Genomic DNA, 15,841 nt, shown 5'->3' with positions numbered 1-15,841 from the left:
CCCCAGGCTCAGTGACACAGGGCAGGCCAGGCCAGGCAGAAGGGACGGCTCCTCTCTGGCTACAAGGGCTCCAGGAGAGATCCAAAAGCTCTCTGGAGATTTCCATCTGCCCCAGTACCCAACTTCAGGTGAAGAAACACAAGCATAAACAGGCAAGTTTTCACACCTCGTAGTTGTAGAAATGGCCATTAATAGAAAACCTATGAGTTTCCACTTCTGTTCTTGCTATCATGGGGAACTTGGTCCTCTTCCTCACCACTGCAGCATTGCTTAGGGCTCTGGGCAGGGTAGCAGAGTCATGTTCCTGCTTGCTCTTGGATTTCAGAGTGCTGCTTTCATAGCATGAATAACCTGGACAAAAATGAAACTGCATCAGCAGATTGTACAGCTGCTCTACCCTCCTTGCCAATACTACCACAGAATGAAGGTTCTCAGTCAACGGCTTTCTTTTTTTTTGGGGGGGGAGGGGGGGAAGAGAAGGGGAAGGAGAAGGACATGCATATCAGAGTCAAAGAGCTGCAGCAGCCACAGGTAACAGTTCACTATTTTGTACACTGTGGGAATAACTTCTTCAGTTAAAACAACCCATTAGTATGGGCCATTTGGAAAATTACCTGTACAGTACTGTTTTCACTAACCAGTTATATGTCAGTATTTCTGTTTCAGTATTTCACTGGCACGTAATAGATGTTAAACACAAGAGAAGAAAGATATCCCTTTACCTACGGGGAAGACTTACTACATCAAATGATTTTTGCACAGTCACAGATCAAAGAGCTTTCCAGTGAATGTAAGAGCAGCACCAATACTAACTTTTCTCCAGGTTTGACTTCTCTTCTGCGGATTTCAATGTCTCCCCACTAATATGATGTAGATTATCAAATTCTCCCCAGCGTGTCATTCCCCTGAAACAGCAAACATATAGTTGATTCTTCTTCAGTAGCTCAGTGAATTCAATTTATTCTGTAGACAGGCTTCATATAATACATTCCTATCCCTGTTCAAAACTTTATAGAACTTGATTACAGACTTCTTGACGCAATCCTGTGCAATGTGCTCTAGGTGACCCTGCTTGAGCAGGAGGGTTGGACTAGATGATCTCCAGAGCTCCTTTTCAATCTCAACCACTCTGTGATTCTGTCATTCTATGCAGGATATGAAGCCAGTAATTCTAGTTCATGTCATAATAAAACTACAGCAAGTAAAATGTGATATGACTAGAGATCCCAAAGGCAGCACACAATCCTATTCAGAGCCTGTTGAGTGTTGAAGCAAGATGCCTCTTAAATTATTTGCAGCAATTCTTTATCTGTTCTATAGCCATGTCCTAGAATGATCACAGGTAAGATACCATAAAGACAGACAGGAAAACCCAAAACTTTGTGGTCTAAATATTCACATGAGACATCTCTGTTATACATGAAATATTAAATTACTGTACTAGCCCCTAGTCCTATCCAAACCAATTCTGTAGGAGAACAGGAATTCAATCCAGCTCTCTCAGGTCTGAGATAAATGCCTTGGATTTAAAATCCAACTTTATCCCATTATTTCCACAATTCATTGAATAAGTTCTCTAGCAAAAATTCTCTGGCCATGTTTGGACCAAGAGCAGTAGATAAACCAACTTATGGAAAAATATTCTTTTTAAATTCTGTGTTTATTTAAAACAACACTCAAACAACTCCAGTGAAAATGCCAAATGACTATGTCAGTTTTCTCCATGCATTTAAAACATTTATTTAAGATCAAACAGTCAAGCTGTTCTGCATACCTTAAAGCATGTCCAGGCAGTTTCACACTTCTGTGATCATGAATTAATATTTACTTAAAGATTCAGATCTGTTGCCAGTAGTATATTTTTCAAGAAATGAAAGGCAGAGTAAAACACTAACTGCCAGAATGGACCATACCCTACAGGCCACATGCACACAGTATCAGCAGGCCTATTCAGGGTAAACAAAGTGAACAAGATTTGCCTCAGACTCAAGTTCTTTGCTGGTTACTCCTGTTAGGTTACCCATTAATTTCAATAGCAAGAGATAGGAAGATTGTCCCTAACATTGCTGGAGCTGCACAGCTGCAACAAGCATAGAATTTAATCCATAATTCACTCATATACCACATGCAATCCAAGACAATGGATAATGAAGATAAAGAGCTCTTAAATATGTAATTTATTTATCAGGAAATCATTCAGGGTAAACATTGGCTCAGTTTCCATATTACAGACTACTCTGCTTCACCTTGTCGGATATAATCCAAAATTCACCAACCAAGGCCTGAAAAATAACATTAGAAAAGGAAATATTCTAAGCACCTAAACAAACTTTCAAATAGCTGGAAATCTAGCAGGATCCAGATCAGTGCAATGCACTTAGATATACAGTCTCACAGGCAATAGCCTGAAGGAGCAGCTGATCTGTGTGCATTTATAATGCTTTTTATCATCTGATTTAGTGTGGACAAAGCTAGGATTCATTCCCCATTTAAAACTTTGCCCTGCAAAGCAATGGTGTTACACTTTGAATATCTGAGAAAGTAAGCTGGGATAGGGAATCACTTAGCACTACATCACCAGCTTTTTGCTTTATGCTGGACAATGCCTACCAACACAGGTCTCTCAGGGCTAGTACAGGTAGGTCAAAATGTGGCAGGTTGCTTGCTGAGCGCATGTGAGCCTGGGGAAAGATGCAGATGTGGGAGCTTCGCTTCTCCTAGGACTTCCTGAGGGAAGGGCTAAAAATTTGCTGCTCTTGGAGTGGGAGAGGCAAAAGTGCCATTCTTGAAGCACAGCAAGATGGATCCTTCTGAATTTCCCAGTACTTGCATGGAAACAGCCAATATAGAAAAGAGGTGGCTCCTCCTCCACCTTCTTAACTGTTTTTAAGCTAAAAGGTAGACTATTACAAAGATGTATCCTTTCCGCACAGCGGAAGCCATTGAAGGCCAGAGCCACCCCTGTTACACTTGGCACCAAGTCCTACTGTGCAAGTGCCCGCCACAGCCTTTGGAAAATCTGGGATGCAAGCACCATACCCAGTGCAGCCACTCAAGTGAGCTGTCTTGAAATATCAGCCTGCCTGCTCCTTACAGAAGTGAAAACATTACCTTTTACTGGTGAACAAACCAACAGTCTCTGTTGATTTCAGGGTAACAAAAGAAGGTATCTGTTTCTCATCCTGAATTTTTAATTGGATAGGATGTCGGACTCCCCAAAATATTGACAAGATTCCTTCAATAAATGGTTTGCTGCCTTCTGGCTGGAAAAAAAAAAGGCAAAGAAAAGTGAGGAATGATTAGTACTTAATGACTTTAATAACAAAGGCTATGAGTTCAAGTGCAATCTGTAGCTATACCCCTTTTGGCTACAACTATTGTCACTGGCTAGAACTATAAAATTAGGGCACTACGAAAATGGTAAAGGGGGAAAAAGAAGTTAAAGAGGAGTATGAAGTTAATGAAATTGTCCTTGCTTACACGGGGCACTGCATCACCCCAAAAGACCTTATCAGTACCCATTCTTGCTGCGATACAACTCTCTGTCACTGCAGAACAAGTCAGGACAGAGTACTGAGGACTTCCCATTTTCATACTGTTTTTCTCCAGGATTGCTGTGAGTGCTCCTTTGGTTCCTGATAACAGCTGAAGAACAGAAACTTAACCTGTGAAAGAGTCTGGACCTTGAAACCAAGGACCCTGTGATATTAGGGACAAGATACATGCATTTGTCAGTCCTTCAGCTTCACAGTACAACACAGGCCCTCCTGGCCTCTGCCGAGGGGAGATACCTGAGGCTATTGTAATAAGCATTTTCACTCTATTGGAGGTCCACATCTGAGGAGAGACTGGTAGTCTACAAACTGGCAGTGGTCCTACCATTACACTCTGTTGGTTCAAGCTGAGGGGGCAGGGGGGGAGTTGCATGCTGCAGGAAGACATGCAGTTATACTCCTTCCGAACTCAGGACGTAAAGTTCAAGAGGTAGACCCAAAGAATGATTTTCTGTGATACAGTAAAGAGCAGGATGGCAGGAGATCACCATGTTACACATTGGACACCCTTGCTAGTCTAAGCATACCTGTTTCCGCTCTCCTCTCGTCAGGAAACTTGGCTTTAGCACATGCTTTGGTGTATTGTCAGGTCTATGTTTTGATTAAAATGACATCTAATACACTGATGTGCAACAAATGTATTTTAGACTGTCTGTAGTCCAGTTGCATTCAACATCAGCACCCATTAGAGCTTTTCCTACAATAACATTATGATTTTTGTATGACACATTGTTCTTGCATGGATTCCTTACCTGATTATATGACAGCTGCAGGTTTTCTTGATCAGAATAATAAGAGTTATACGTCTTCAGCAGAGAACTGAGCTGCTCTCTGAAAGAAAAGATCACAATGAAAGAATCATTTTTATCCATCTCTATCACTGTGAAATCCAGGTGCGAAGAGGCAGAGGAACACCTGGTATCTGTTTGTTATGCACACTGGAACTTTATATGGGTTTGTTAGTGATTAATACAATATCCTCCAGGAGTAAAGTTTTGTCTGGAATACTGGGGTGCTTATTAGTTGCTTCTTTAAGGACTTAATAAAGAGAGGAAATGAGTTAGTCACATTCTAACATGATGTTAATAACACTGCCATAGAATAACTTGTACTTTGGACTTCTGTAACAGTCATGAGTGAAGAAACAAACAGGAGAAACATTCCCATACACAAATGTTGTAAATGACTTCTGTTAGGTTACAAAATCCACCTTCCCCCTCCCCCCCACCCTGATTGTTTTCATTGCATTTTTCTGGCTAAGTATTCTTTTTACTACAATATCTACGTTATGCCTAGGCAAAATATTTTAGTTGCCTTCTGCTTGCAACCTAACAGCTTTGCATTTGGTCTTTGCTCAGAGAAGAAGGGATGGAGGTGAAGAGAACACCTGTCAAGAGACTTTTAGCAAGGGTTATAAACCTGCCCATCATCTCAGATTTCAAACAGAAAGCCACTCTGCAATAAAATGAAATAAAAAAAGACCACAACATTCTGCTGTGAAAACACTGCATAGAGACAGGAAGGCAATTTGAGGGCTACGGGTCCCGATGAAGTTTGATATTTGAGAACAAACTTCAGAGACAACCACATCCATCTCTATCCTTGCATGATACATTCACAACACTGCAGACCAGTCTGAGAAAAGGAGAAGGTGGTTTTGGAAAACTTTTCAAACTTTATGACTTTTCAAAACAACCAAGTTAGAGCTATTGTATGTCCAAGTTTCCGGGTCACAGCCTCCTCTGCCCTTTGGCAATTTTGTCTGGAAAAAAGCACTTTGGCTACTTGATTTTAAGCATAGGCTTTCTGGACCTCTTGGAAAACTTCAGCAGTCAACTCAGACCGATGGCTGTGACTGCACTACTTAATATCCAGAGACTGCAAGCAGTCAGCGGGCACACACTGCACACCCATGACATTCCAGGTGGGTTAAAGCCACAGTGCATGGGCAACCCCAGTCCTATACCAATGGCCTGTGCAACCCTGCTCCCATCTGCACTCACTTGGCACCTGTGGGCCATTAGGATAGCTTTGGTGCAGCAACCAGCCCACACCACTGACATTGCTTTTTCCTCAATTACAAGATCCATATGGGCAATAAATGACACATGGGATAATCAATTGCACAAACACAGGACAGGGAACTATTGCTTAGGCAGCAGCAGTGCAGAAGAGCACCTTCTGGTTACTGTTAAGCACCAGCTGGCCACAAATCAGCAGTGCCATGCTGCTGCATTAAAAAGTAACCACCACACAAAGATGTATATACAGGAACAGAGTCTTCAGAGTACGTCTATTTGAATTATCCCTCAAGGGCGGTTTGGTGCAAGGACTCTGCTTTTGAGTGCTACTGTTCAAGAATGCTACACACCAATTCAACCTAGTCCAAAGGAGAGCAAGGGAAAAGTCAAGTGGCGTGAACTACAAAGAAACAAGAAACAAGTTGCAGTTTGTTCTAGAGAGGACTGAACAAAGAATTGTAAGCAGTGTGTGTTTCAGGACCATCAAGAAGGAAATGCTCTACCTCACACCAATTATATAGCAAGGAAAATCTAGACTACAATTCAGAAAGGCTATTTTCAACAGCAGGGGTAATAAAGCTTGGGAAAAGGCTGCCTGGAGAGGTAAGGATTTTTTCCTCAAAATTTTTAGCAATTAGATGAGACAACTCAGGCTCGCAAGGTTTGATGTACTATTCTTGCAGTGAAGGGCAAAGAATATGACAAGTTTGTTTCCAAATACTGTCTATTAATTCCATATTTTTGTCTAGTGTGATATATTACAGCAGGCTAACTGTAGGCAAAACAAACAGCATCTGCATATTCATCTAGTAGTAAGTTCCATAGAAACTTACTGAAATTATTCAATATGTGCCTACTATCAGAGGTGATGTTACAACTCCTACACCAGTTTTGAATTAAAATGGAAAAAACACACAATAGACTTATAGAAGTGTCAGTAAAAGACAAATCATATGTTGGAATGATGCACCATAGAAGGTACATTTTAAATATTGCTACAATCACAGAATTCACTAAGAACCTCAAAGAAAATAACATTCCATATACAGGAATATACTGGCAAAGGTAATAGGCAAAGTATCACACACATGCTCCTGTGAGAAACACAGAGAGGGACTTAGTCATTATAACAATGATCTTAGTCATTAGTAAACATTGCCATGAATGCTTTCAGCAGAATCTTTAACAGTTGTTTCCTTCTAACAGTCAAAACACACCAAAGTCCCAAAATGCACATGAAGACAGTATCAGCAGCTACAGTCAGAGATGGCAAATCCAACAGACATCTCTCCCCTAGGACCAGGGTCAACATGTCAGGCATTGCACACCAGTCAGGAAGGATATTTTCATGCATGAAATTAATATGATTAAATCGTATCCCTGATCAGACTGTGACTCAGTTGACCTAACCTGACTGTTTAAACAATTACACTGTTGACTGTTAACTGTACAAAGTAAAAAAGAAAAGAAAAAAAAAAGGGAGAGATGTTCAGAAGATCTCACTTAAGACAAATTCCATGAAATTGATGCAAGAAAAGAGGAAAGGGATGGGTTAGGTAAAAAAAAAACACAGATAGTGGAGATGGAAACACTTGAATTGATTGGTTGCTACGTATGATTTTAAGCGTATCAATCTGACAACAAAAGCATCTTCTCTCCTGACTCCATCATACCATCTTACTACTACTGCATACGCCCTCTTCTGTGACTTAAGACACATGCAGTCACCTTCCACCTTCAGCCTCTTCTGTCTACACTCTTTGAGCTCTCATTTCAAAGCAGGTGCCTTCCACTCTGTCATGTTTCTCATTCACCTCTTATCCATTTCCACATACCCAAAGCATCTGGACAACAGAATGTCTCTGGATAACACTAAGCAGAACTACATCATGGTACGTTTTTCTACATGGGATACAGCCCTGAAGTACCTGCTCCTTTTTTGGGGTGGAGGGAGGGAAACAGGAGGCTTACACAGATATCTGACACCACGTAGAGGCAGAGCACCGGCAGCGGAACGGATGCACCCTGGAGCTGAGCTGCTGCCCGAGAACCCAACACTTCAACTGGTCAGCAAGAACTTCACCTTCTTCCAGGCTCGACCGCGTCAATGAACTGGACTGGGAAACGGTGGAGCGAGGAGGCTCAGTAAACAGGGGGCTGAATGTGATGAAAGGCTTTCCCTGGCACAGCGTATCCCTCATTTATTCCACTTAATAGATTGAATTTAGCAGTGCCATGTTGCTCAGTGCTTCTTTTCCACCCCTCTGTGACAAGGAAGGAGAGGGGAGAAGAGAGCAATGGCTTTTATGCAGCTGGTAGGATTAGGATAAGATCTTTTACCCACTGAACTCCATAAAATTAACTGCATTCCCTTCAAAGCACTCTGGATTTAAACTATTGACTTTAACAACCTATTATACCTCCTGAAATGTATTTTCAAGTGGCTTTATCAACAGAGTTGGGCTCCAAAGCAGCATTTTCAACTTTTACTTCAAGCCACTTGCATTTTAAAGTCTTATTACTACGGCTGGTGAAAGCCTTCGTTTCCACTGTGCTGGAATGGCTTGTTATTGGTCCTTCATGTTTAGTGAGCGATGAAGCTACAAGGGACTGTGTTTAGGTTATCCTACCAAAAGGCAAAGTTATCATGGGATTAGGTGTGAATCAGGTACAAGCAAAATTTTCATCACACTGGCTACAGGTGAGACAAATTAAGCATGTCTGAGCCTCACACACACGCACAATCCAGATAAAACTGCAGATTTATGTGCAAGTATGAGATCCATATTCTTGTTGGACATATGTAGTGACAGACTTTCTGCCCCAGCATGTGAGATGCATAAAACGTAAGTCTTCTTATACTTGGCAACCTAGTATCTTAGGCAATCATGTCACTGAAAGCTGTTATTTTGCAAGCATTTTCCAGGTGGGAAGTTAGAGGGTCAGTTGCTTGAAGACATATTAGGAAGTAAGGCCCGTCTATTACTCTTCACCCATTTTGGCTGCAAGACCAATTAAAATAAAAAAAACCACACACAGGCTAAAAGCACTAAGTGACACGGCAAAGGTTATCTCCGAGACAGATGCCATTTAACCTTCTTTCAACAGGGCAAGCCCTGAATATTTTTTTTTTTCCTTGCCCAGAAAAACTTTCCATTAACTTCCACTGAAGTTTGCATGAACAAATCCTTCAGATTTCAATCTTGCTTTAGTGCAATGGACAGTGACAAGTCATGCAAGCCATTAGAAAAGCCCTGAGGGAGAAGTCTAACAGCCACTCACTGACTTGTTTGTCCTTGTGCAGTAGAGAGACCTTAGAAAAGTAAATAATTTTCTTAACTTTTTTTGCCCCAGGAAGGAGTAATGCATGCACCAGCTTACTAGTTCCAGAATGAGTCTTACTGCAACACATCTTCACACTCAAAAGGCCTATAGATTGCCCTAACAAAGAGGCACACGTTCACCTCCTCAGAGTTGCACTGTCAGGAAATCAGCATCCCAGTTGCATTGTGATACTGTTCCTCATCACATGCCTCTGGGACAATAGCCAAATGCAGGCATTACAGAAAGCCAAGGCTAAATAACTCAAAGAACTAGTTGGTGACAAACCTGAAAAAGTCAACATTTACTGCAACTCCACCAGTTTCTTCAGCAATGAAGGCAGGATACAAGAGAGCGGTAAGGTCAAGCACCCTGGCGATAAACACAACCAAGCCTGAATACATTCACCAGAAGCTCTAATCCAGGGGAATCTACCTGTGTTTCTCTCAGCTGAGCACTATGCATTTATCCATGGATATTGTCATCAGTTATGCTTAAAGACACAATATTTAGGCCAGCTGGATAATTGTACATGCTTTGTTCTCCTTTTTGATCCAGCCATTGCGCAATTCCCAAACAGCAGGCTTGCCACATCAGCATGATTTGCATAATACTACTGAAAGAGGAATTACATAATAAGAGCAGGTTTGAGTTATAGAAGTGGTAAGATAGTCCGAAAATAGCATCAGAAGCAAGTTTGAGCACACATTCAGTATGTTAGCAAATACTGAAATGCTTACCTGCTTTTTCTCAGGGCAAGAAAACTTGAACAGCACTTAGAAACATGAACGTAAAACAAAAGCATCTCTACCCTGCTACAGATTTCATGCAGTTGCACTTGCAAAAATACAGGGACAAAACCCTCAAGAGGTTTATCTGGTGCATTGACAAGTGCTTTTGTATACTAAGTATATGAAAGCTTACACTGGTTACCTCTGACACAAAAGCCCTATATCCCAAAGTAAAATCAACCTAAAGGGAATGACTATTTAGCAGGAGGGGAGGGATGCATTTATTGCTTACCTGCATGCTCTGGGCAAAGCTCTGATGTCATCCTTTAAAAAGGGAGAAATCAATGGCACTGCTCATACAACATATAAGGGTATCAGGATTCAAATGTAAGTACCTATGGCAGTATGAGGAAAAACCTATCACAGGCCCCATCCTTGGGTGCATTTACATTTGGCTTCTTCTGCATTCCCCCAGGACAAGTGGGAGGGAGGGAAATAAGGTGAGATAACAGCCCTCTCTTCCAGCTCCCGTGCTGTGATCAACGCAGGGAAAAAGCTGGGCTGTAAAAAGGTGATGGAACTATGCACCAGGAGGCTGAGGAATTTTTCCTAATGCTACGCAAATCCTAACAGCAGGACTTCCCTGTTGAAAAGCATCCCATGAAATACAGTTCAAGTGCAATTCCAAAGCTGCTATAAATAGGTTAAAGAATGACTTTCATTGACCACAGAATGGAACTGGCAATCTGATAGGTCTTTCTGCAGAGAAACATTGCCACCTGGGGCTAGATACTGGACCCCAGAGGTCAGACAGGTACAGCTGAAGTTAAACTTTGGAATTCATGCTCAAACACAATAGATTTTGAGGACAGGAAGGTCTTCTTCCTTAATTTGAAGTTTAATTTCAGTATCCTCTGAAAGCACTGTTTTACCTAATGAACAAAACCTGCTGTTCAAAAGGTTTAGGCTCAGTTGTTTGAGAACCATATGAAGGGCCACTTTGTTTTGCAGACACCTTACAGAAAGTGAACTGTAGTTGCTGCTGCTGCCACAGGCTCAGCTCACTGTAGGATCCACTGCTAATCTAATGAGTAAGTATGAGGTAACAGGAATTGGGCAAAGTAATTAAGCATCTCTATGTAATCATTTACCTGGTTATAGACTTCTCCTCATTGATGGAAACAGAAGGTAGATGCTGTGCTTTCATAGTCACTTTCTTCATTTATTCAGAAGAGATGAAACTAAACCAAACAAAATAAAATTACATTCATTCAAGCCACTAAAAAAGACTAAACAGTAAACTCAACAACGAAATCTTAGTTTCCAAGTGAAGCAGGCTCCATGTCGCAAGCTAAGCACTTCCAGCTACACCATTTTTGGGCTATTGTATTTAGCCTTCTTAATAACCAAATCTTTCTCACTCCTACTACAAAAAACATAATCCATTCCCACCAAGCATATCACAGTACCTTAAATCCCAAGTACTTCAGTTTCAAACAACACAACTTTTCCCAAGAGTTTTGGGATTACTCTAAAACGTTATGATTATACTTCACTCCTCTCAGTAGACTGAGACTGCAACCCATTTACTGGTGAAGATTCACTTGTTAACTATAGACAAAGAGTTGCCCAGGGTCACCAAAAAAAAAAAGTGACTCAGCAAACCACGCTTAACCAGATTTGTAAGACTACACCAGGAGAATGTTGATAGCTGGCAAAGTCCCGCAGCACACAGAGAAAGAAACAGAGATATTAAAGAGAGAACAAGGCTATAATTAAAATGATGTAGCAATATAATTTACAGATTTCTGTCTCGTGATTTCAGCAAAATTGTGCAGGCAACAAGCCAGACCAATGAGACTCCAACAATGCATTCTCCAATAAGCTTAATTACGGAGTCATGGCTGCTTTCATTCACCCTAAGGTGTTAGAAGAAAAGGCAGACTGATGAAAGTAACCGAACAGAATCAAGATTGACAAATAGTACTTCACTGCCAAAACTTAATCTCCACTCAAGAAATGGCATCACACAGATAGGAAAAAAGTTATCACATGGAAAGCAGTAAAATCTCCAAGTATTGCATTCTAAGTTGATTACTCCACTTTATTCATCTCTTACTCAGGCTCTATGACAGACAAATTTCCCTAATGCAGAACTTGATGCCCATTTTCACTTATGCTGGGATAAAACTGAAACAATTTCATTGAAGTCCACAGAATCATTCGGGGGGGGGGGGGGGGAACAAAACTATATGAAAGCCAAGCTGTAGCTCTCCTGACTTGAGTCTTGATTTCAGATTGCATGGGACAGAGCCTAGTCAAAGAGAAGTCTGAAAATTAGTTTATTGCCTACAGTACTAATAACAAGAAGTGTTCAGAAAAATCAATCTAGAAAAATCAATCTAGAAAGGAAAGGAAATTAAAGCTTGGAAAGATCACGGTTAGACAAAGAATGACTGCCTAACCTCTGCAGAAGTTATCCTACTTCACTGAGCCTCCTTTTTAGGAGCAGTTACACAAACTTTCTATAGTCACAGATGTATGATTTTTAAAAAATACATGTAGGCAAATGAGAAGTTGTGCATTCAAATAAATTATATTAAACCTATGAAAAATATAGGAGACAGTTGTGATAAGTTACCTTACAACCTCTAAAACCGAAGTTCATTACTTAAATGAGACTGGGGTGAGAAGCAGCAGTTTCTACCAATGCGTGATCAAGAGTGGGAACAATCCCATCCAATCACTGTGCTTTGTGCGACACCCAGAAGGAGGGGAAATATCCCTGAAAATTAAATATGGCCCGTGACTTCTGTACAGAAGCTTGTATATAAGGAAAAGATGGCTGCACTCCAATACAGTAATGTTTCTTTGCATCTCACATTAGTTCAACAACCATTGGCCATACTCTAAAGTCTGCTTTTATGTCATTTACTAACATCTTTAACTGAATAAACTGCCTATGCCAATCTATTTTCAGAACAGTTTTGAAAGATTCAGAGAAGCCTATGTACATTGGCATCAGAATAGCTGGATCTAGACTTAAGCTCATCCCTTCCGTCAGGAAACAGCTTGTTTTATAAAAGCAGATAGCCAGGTGGCCATTATTAAACCTAGAACAGCTACTCTCAGAAACCCTGTAAATGCTTCACTGCTCATAGCTGCATATTTTTAGACATAATTTGACCTTAACATGGTTCATATGAAAGAGAAAGCTGATCTACACAGATTGAGAGAAGTGATCTTTACACTTAGCTGACTTAGAAGTGGCACCTTGGTTAGGCTAACCTCACGGCCTGAGAATTAACTCTGAATAAACTTAAGGCTTGGAGGGAGGCTGACTGCAGCCTGAGATACATCTGGAAGGCAAGAAGAGCAGCAGAAGCAAAAGACAGGAATAGACAAGGAGCAGGGCAGATGCAAAACGAGAAAACTCCAGATGAAGACAGGAACAGCAGGAAGAGTCTAGGAAAATGAAGGAGGCTTGGGGGCAAGGGAGGAGACCATCTACCCACATAAAGCTGAGAGATCAACAGCCACATCAGGGTACAAGACAGAAAACTACCAAAGGTATGGAATTTTCCATCTATATAAGACCTACATCTTACCTGAAATCCTTATTTCCAAAAAACCCTCAAAATGTTAGAGGATAGGGAGATGAGAAGACTTCTTTAATTTTACTAAATACACTGATACTTGCTTAAGGGACAGCACAGGGACAGAACTGCGGAGGAACGACAAAAGCAAGCATAAGAGCAAACAGCCAGGCAGATTTTACAGAACAATAAAAGGAGGTGACTGTAGAAGGAGGCTGGTAGGAGAAGGACTGCTGAAATGCCAAAGGTAAGCCAAGCAGGAGCAGCAAGGTAGCGTTTTAATTTATATGTAGTAGCCAGACTGCTTTTTGGCAAGTCCATATTTTAAGGCTGGGACTGCAGAGTGAGCGAAGCGCTGCAGAGCTCCTACCAGCGCTAAGAAAAACTAAAACCCTGTAAAGCCCCACTGATCTCTGTGTATTGTTACTCAGTGCTTTTAGAAGCTGTTCCAGAAATACAAGAAGTTAGGACTGTGCAAGTGTTCTCAGTTTACCATGTATAAACCACACAGCTCAATTGCCTATTAGCTTAGCAATCAACAAAATAGATATCTAACAGTTTGTATGGCACAAAGAGCTCTGCACTGTAGCCACCACAGCACATAAGTATGCAAGTCACTTCCTAAGACTCACAAGGATCTGTTATTTTGTGATTTGTTAGTCCATTACATATTTCTATAAAAATGAGTTTAGGATTAAATTCGTATATACTGCATAAAAAATTCAATTTCAGCCAAATCAGGTGTTTAACTAGTCACATGCTATATTTCTATAAGGCTTTATTATTTATTTATCTATTTGAAATTAGGTATCCTCACCACCAAAGCAAAGATCACATTCAAAAGGAAATTACTTATTCCCAACACTTGAGTGTTTTCCAACTGAAAATATATACATATTGTAATTTTGAATAATCCTTCGTATTTCATGGCTGTACAGAGCAGTAGCAGCTCTACTTGAATACAACAAGCACAACACAACTCTTCAGCTCAGGCAGGTTCGGAACAGGGTTTGCTTACTGAAACCAGAAGGAAGTTGGTATCTGTCAGTGAATATGGCCCCTTAGCTTTCAGGGGCGTGAAGGAAGAGATCTCAATGGTTGTTCTCCTTGCATAAACTAGAAATACAGAGCAGGGTTTGATTCCAGCCTTACTCTACCAAGTATATTTCAAACACTGTATGCAAAGCATTACTATGAAGAGAAATAACTTTCCATTTCAGGTAGCTGAGGAAAGATAGCCTTTACCGGCTAACAAGAACAGACAAGGTCACCGACGTAACCTTTACGGTCACACTGGCAACTGAATGAAGGGCAGCAAAGGCTTATACCCATGTTTACACGGAGCAGCAGCACTGCTTGTTATCTACCTATTTTATCAAAACCCTGACTCACGCAAGCCACCTTGAGAATTAGGGACTTCTTTTAGGATGATTTCTGACTGACTGAACATTTCTCCTTCCCTCTGGCACACCAATTACCTGAAAGGAATTTGACTCAAGTTCTGGATGACTGCAAAGTACCTTGCTTTCTACTGAGACTGCAGGTTACAGCGAAAGCAGAAGAACAGCTCCAGCTTTACGTTTCACTTACCTGTACACGGGATCAAAAAAAGGAGAAGCAGAGGAGGCGTTTCACACACCTTTCACTGAGCCCTGGCAGAGGCATGGCAGCATTGCACTAGCTGACAGCTACCCTTGCTACTTTACAAAACCCACAGAGCTGTTAATTACTACTTTGCTCAACAAACTGGGAGTGCTGGAAACCCAGGCCACTCCCCACACCTCAGTGCATGTCGGGAATATTGACCTACCCACTTTCCTTCCTCCAAGCAGCTGACAGGAGCACTCTCTTAGTCACAGTTACACCTACAGGGAGGCTCCAGTTAACACTTTAATCACTAACTTTATAATGAGAGACAGCTTGCTCACTCTTAGTAATTATTTGCTGACAGGGTGCACCCTAAAACCTGTCGTGCTGAAAGCACTGTTATACTTTGAACTCTTTTCATATTGGTTTTCTAATCTATAGGATAAAGTGTTTTCTCCTTCTCCAAATGGACTTATAACTTCAGTGTTTAATCTGATAACTAATATATACAATCAGTTGAGGCTGCAGTACGACTCTTATGAAATCGTAACATTGTGGCAATATTCATGACAACATAGCTTGAGCACCTAATCACATACAGCTATATTACTCAATTTGCTGCTTAACTGCATAATAGCCTCATGCATATTATTCATTAGGCAAGAGTTGTGTCTGGAAGATAGACTGCATCACTGCCAGGTTAAACTCTCAGCAGCTAATTGTATAAGCAGATATTTAAGCTGGGGGATGGGGGGGGGGGCGGCAGGAACCACACACCTTATTGATTGCTAGGTCATTTTTACCAAGCAATTTATCCACAGGATCAAGCCTGAAACAGAATGTTATTGAGCCACAGAGAGAAGAGCATGAAAAATACTGAGCCGGAGTTTGCCTTCATACCAGTCCCACTGCACCGGGCTTGATATCAAGTTACTTCTGCTTTCTATCAGTTTACACGAATGAGAGTCAGGTCAGATCCATTCCTATTTGATTCCAGCTCACACCATTACCCGCTGATATATTCCTCTCAA

The 15,841-nt window shown here is 41.1% G+C and overlaps 1 protein-coding gene across 2 annotated transcripts in view; it reads right to left on the bottom strand.

The window, feature by feature from the left end:
- The window catches only part of RASSF6 (Ras association domain family member 6), a 31,095-nt gene that overhangs the window by 4,948 nt on the left and 10,306 nt on the right, over positions 1–15,841 (bottom strand). Inside the window, exons 1-6 of one of the 2 annotated variants that reach the window (XM_067297065.1) lie at positions 14,814–14,873; positions 10,779–10,868; positions 4,307–4,385; positions 3,112–3,263; positions 814–905; positions 167–351 (exon numbers count right to left, since the gene is read on the bottom strand). In XM_067297065.1, the coding sequence (XP_067153166.1) occupies positions 167–351; positions 814–905; positions 3,112–3,263; positions 4,307–4,385; positions 10,779–10,849 (579 nt within the window). In that variant the 5' untranslated portion in view covers positions 10,850–10,868; positions 14,814–14,873. Of the gene's footprint in view, positions 1–166; positions 352–813; positions 906–3,111; positions 3,264–4,306; positions 4,386–10,778; positions 10,869–14,813; positions 14,874–15,841 lie in introns of those variants that run through there. The other variant, XM_067297064.1, reaches the window with a different exon arrangement.

The sequence above is a fragment of the Apteryx mantelli genome, chromosome 5 (genome assembly GCF_036417845.1).
Source record: "Apteryx mantelli isolate bAptMan1 chromosome 5, bAptMan1.hap1, whole genome shotgun sequence".
NCBI classification, from domain to species: domain Eukaryota; kingdom Metazoa; phylum Chordata; class Aves; order Apterygiformes; family Apterygidae; genus Apteryx; species Apteryx mantelli.
The sequence above is the reverse complement of the archived record's forward strand: the minus strand, read 5'-3'. Positions and strand labels throughout refer to the sequence as shown.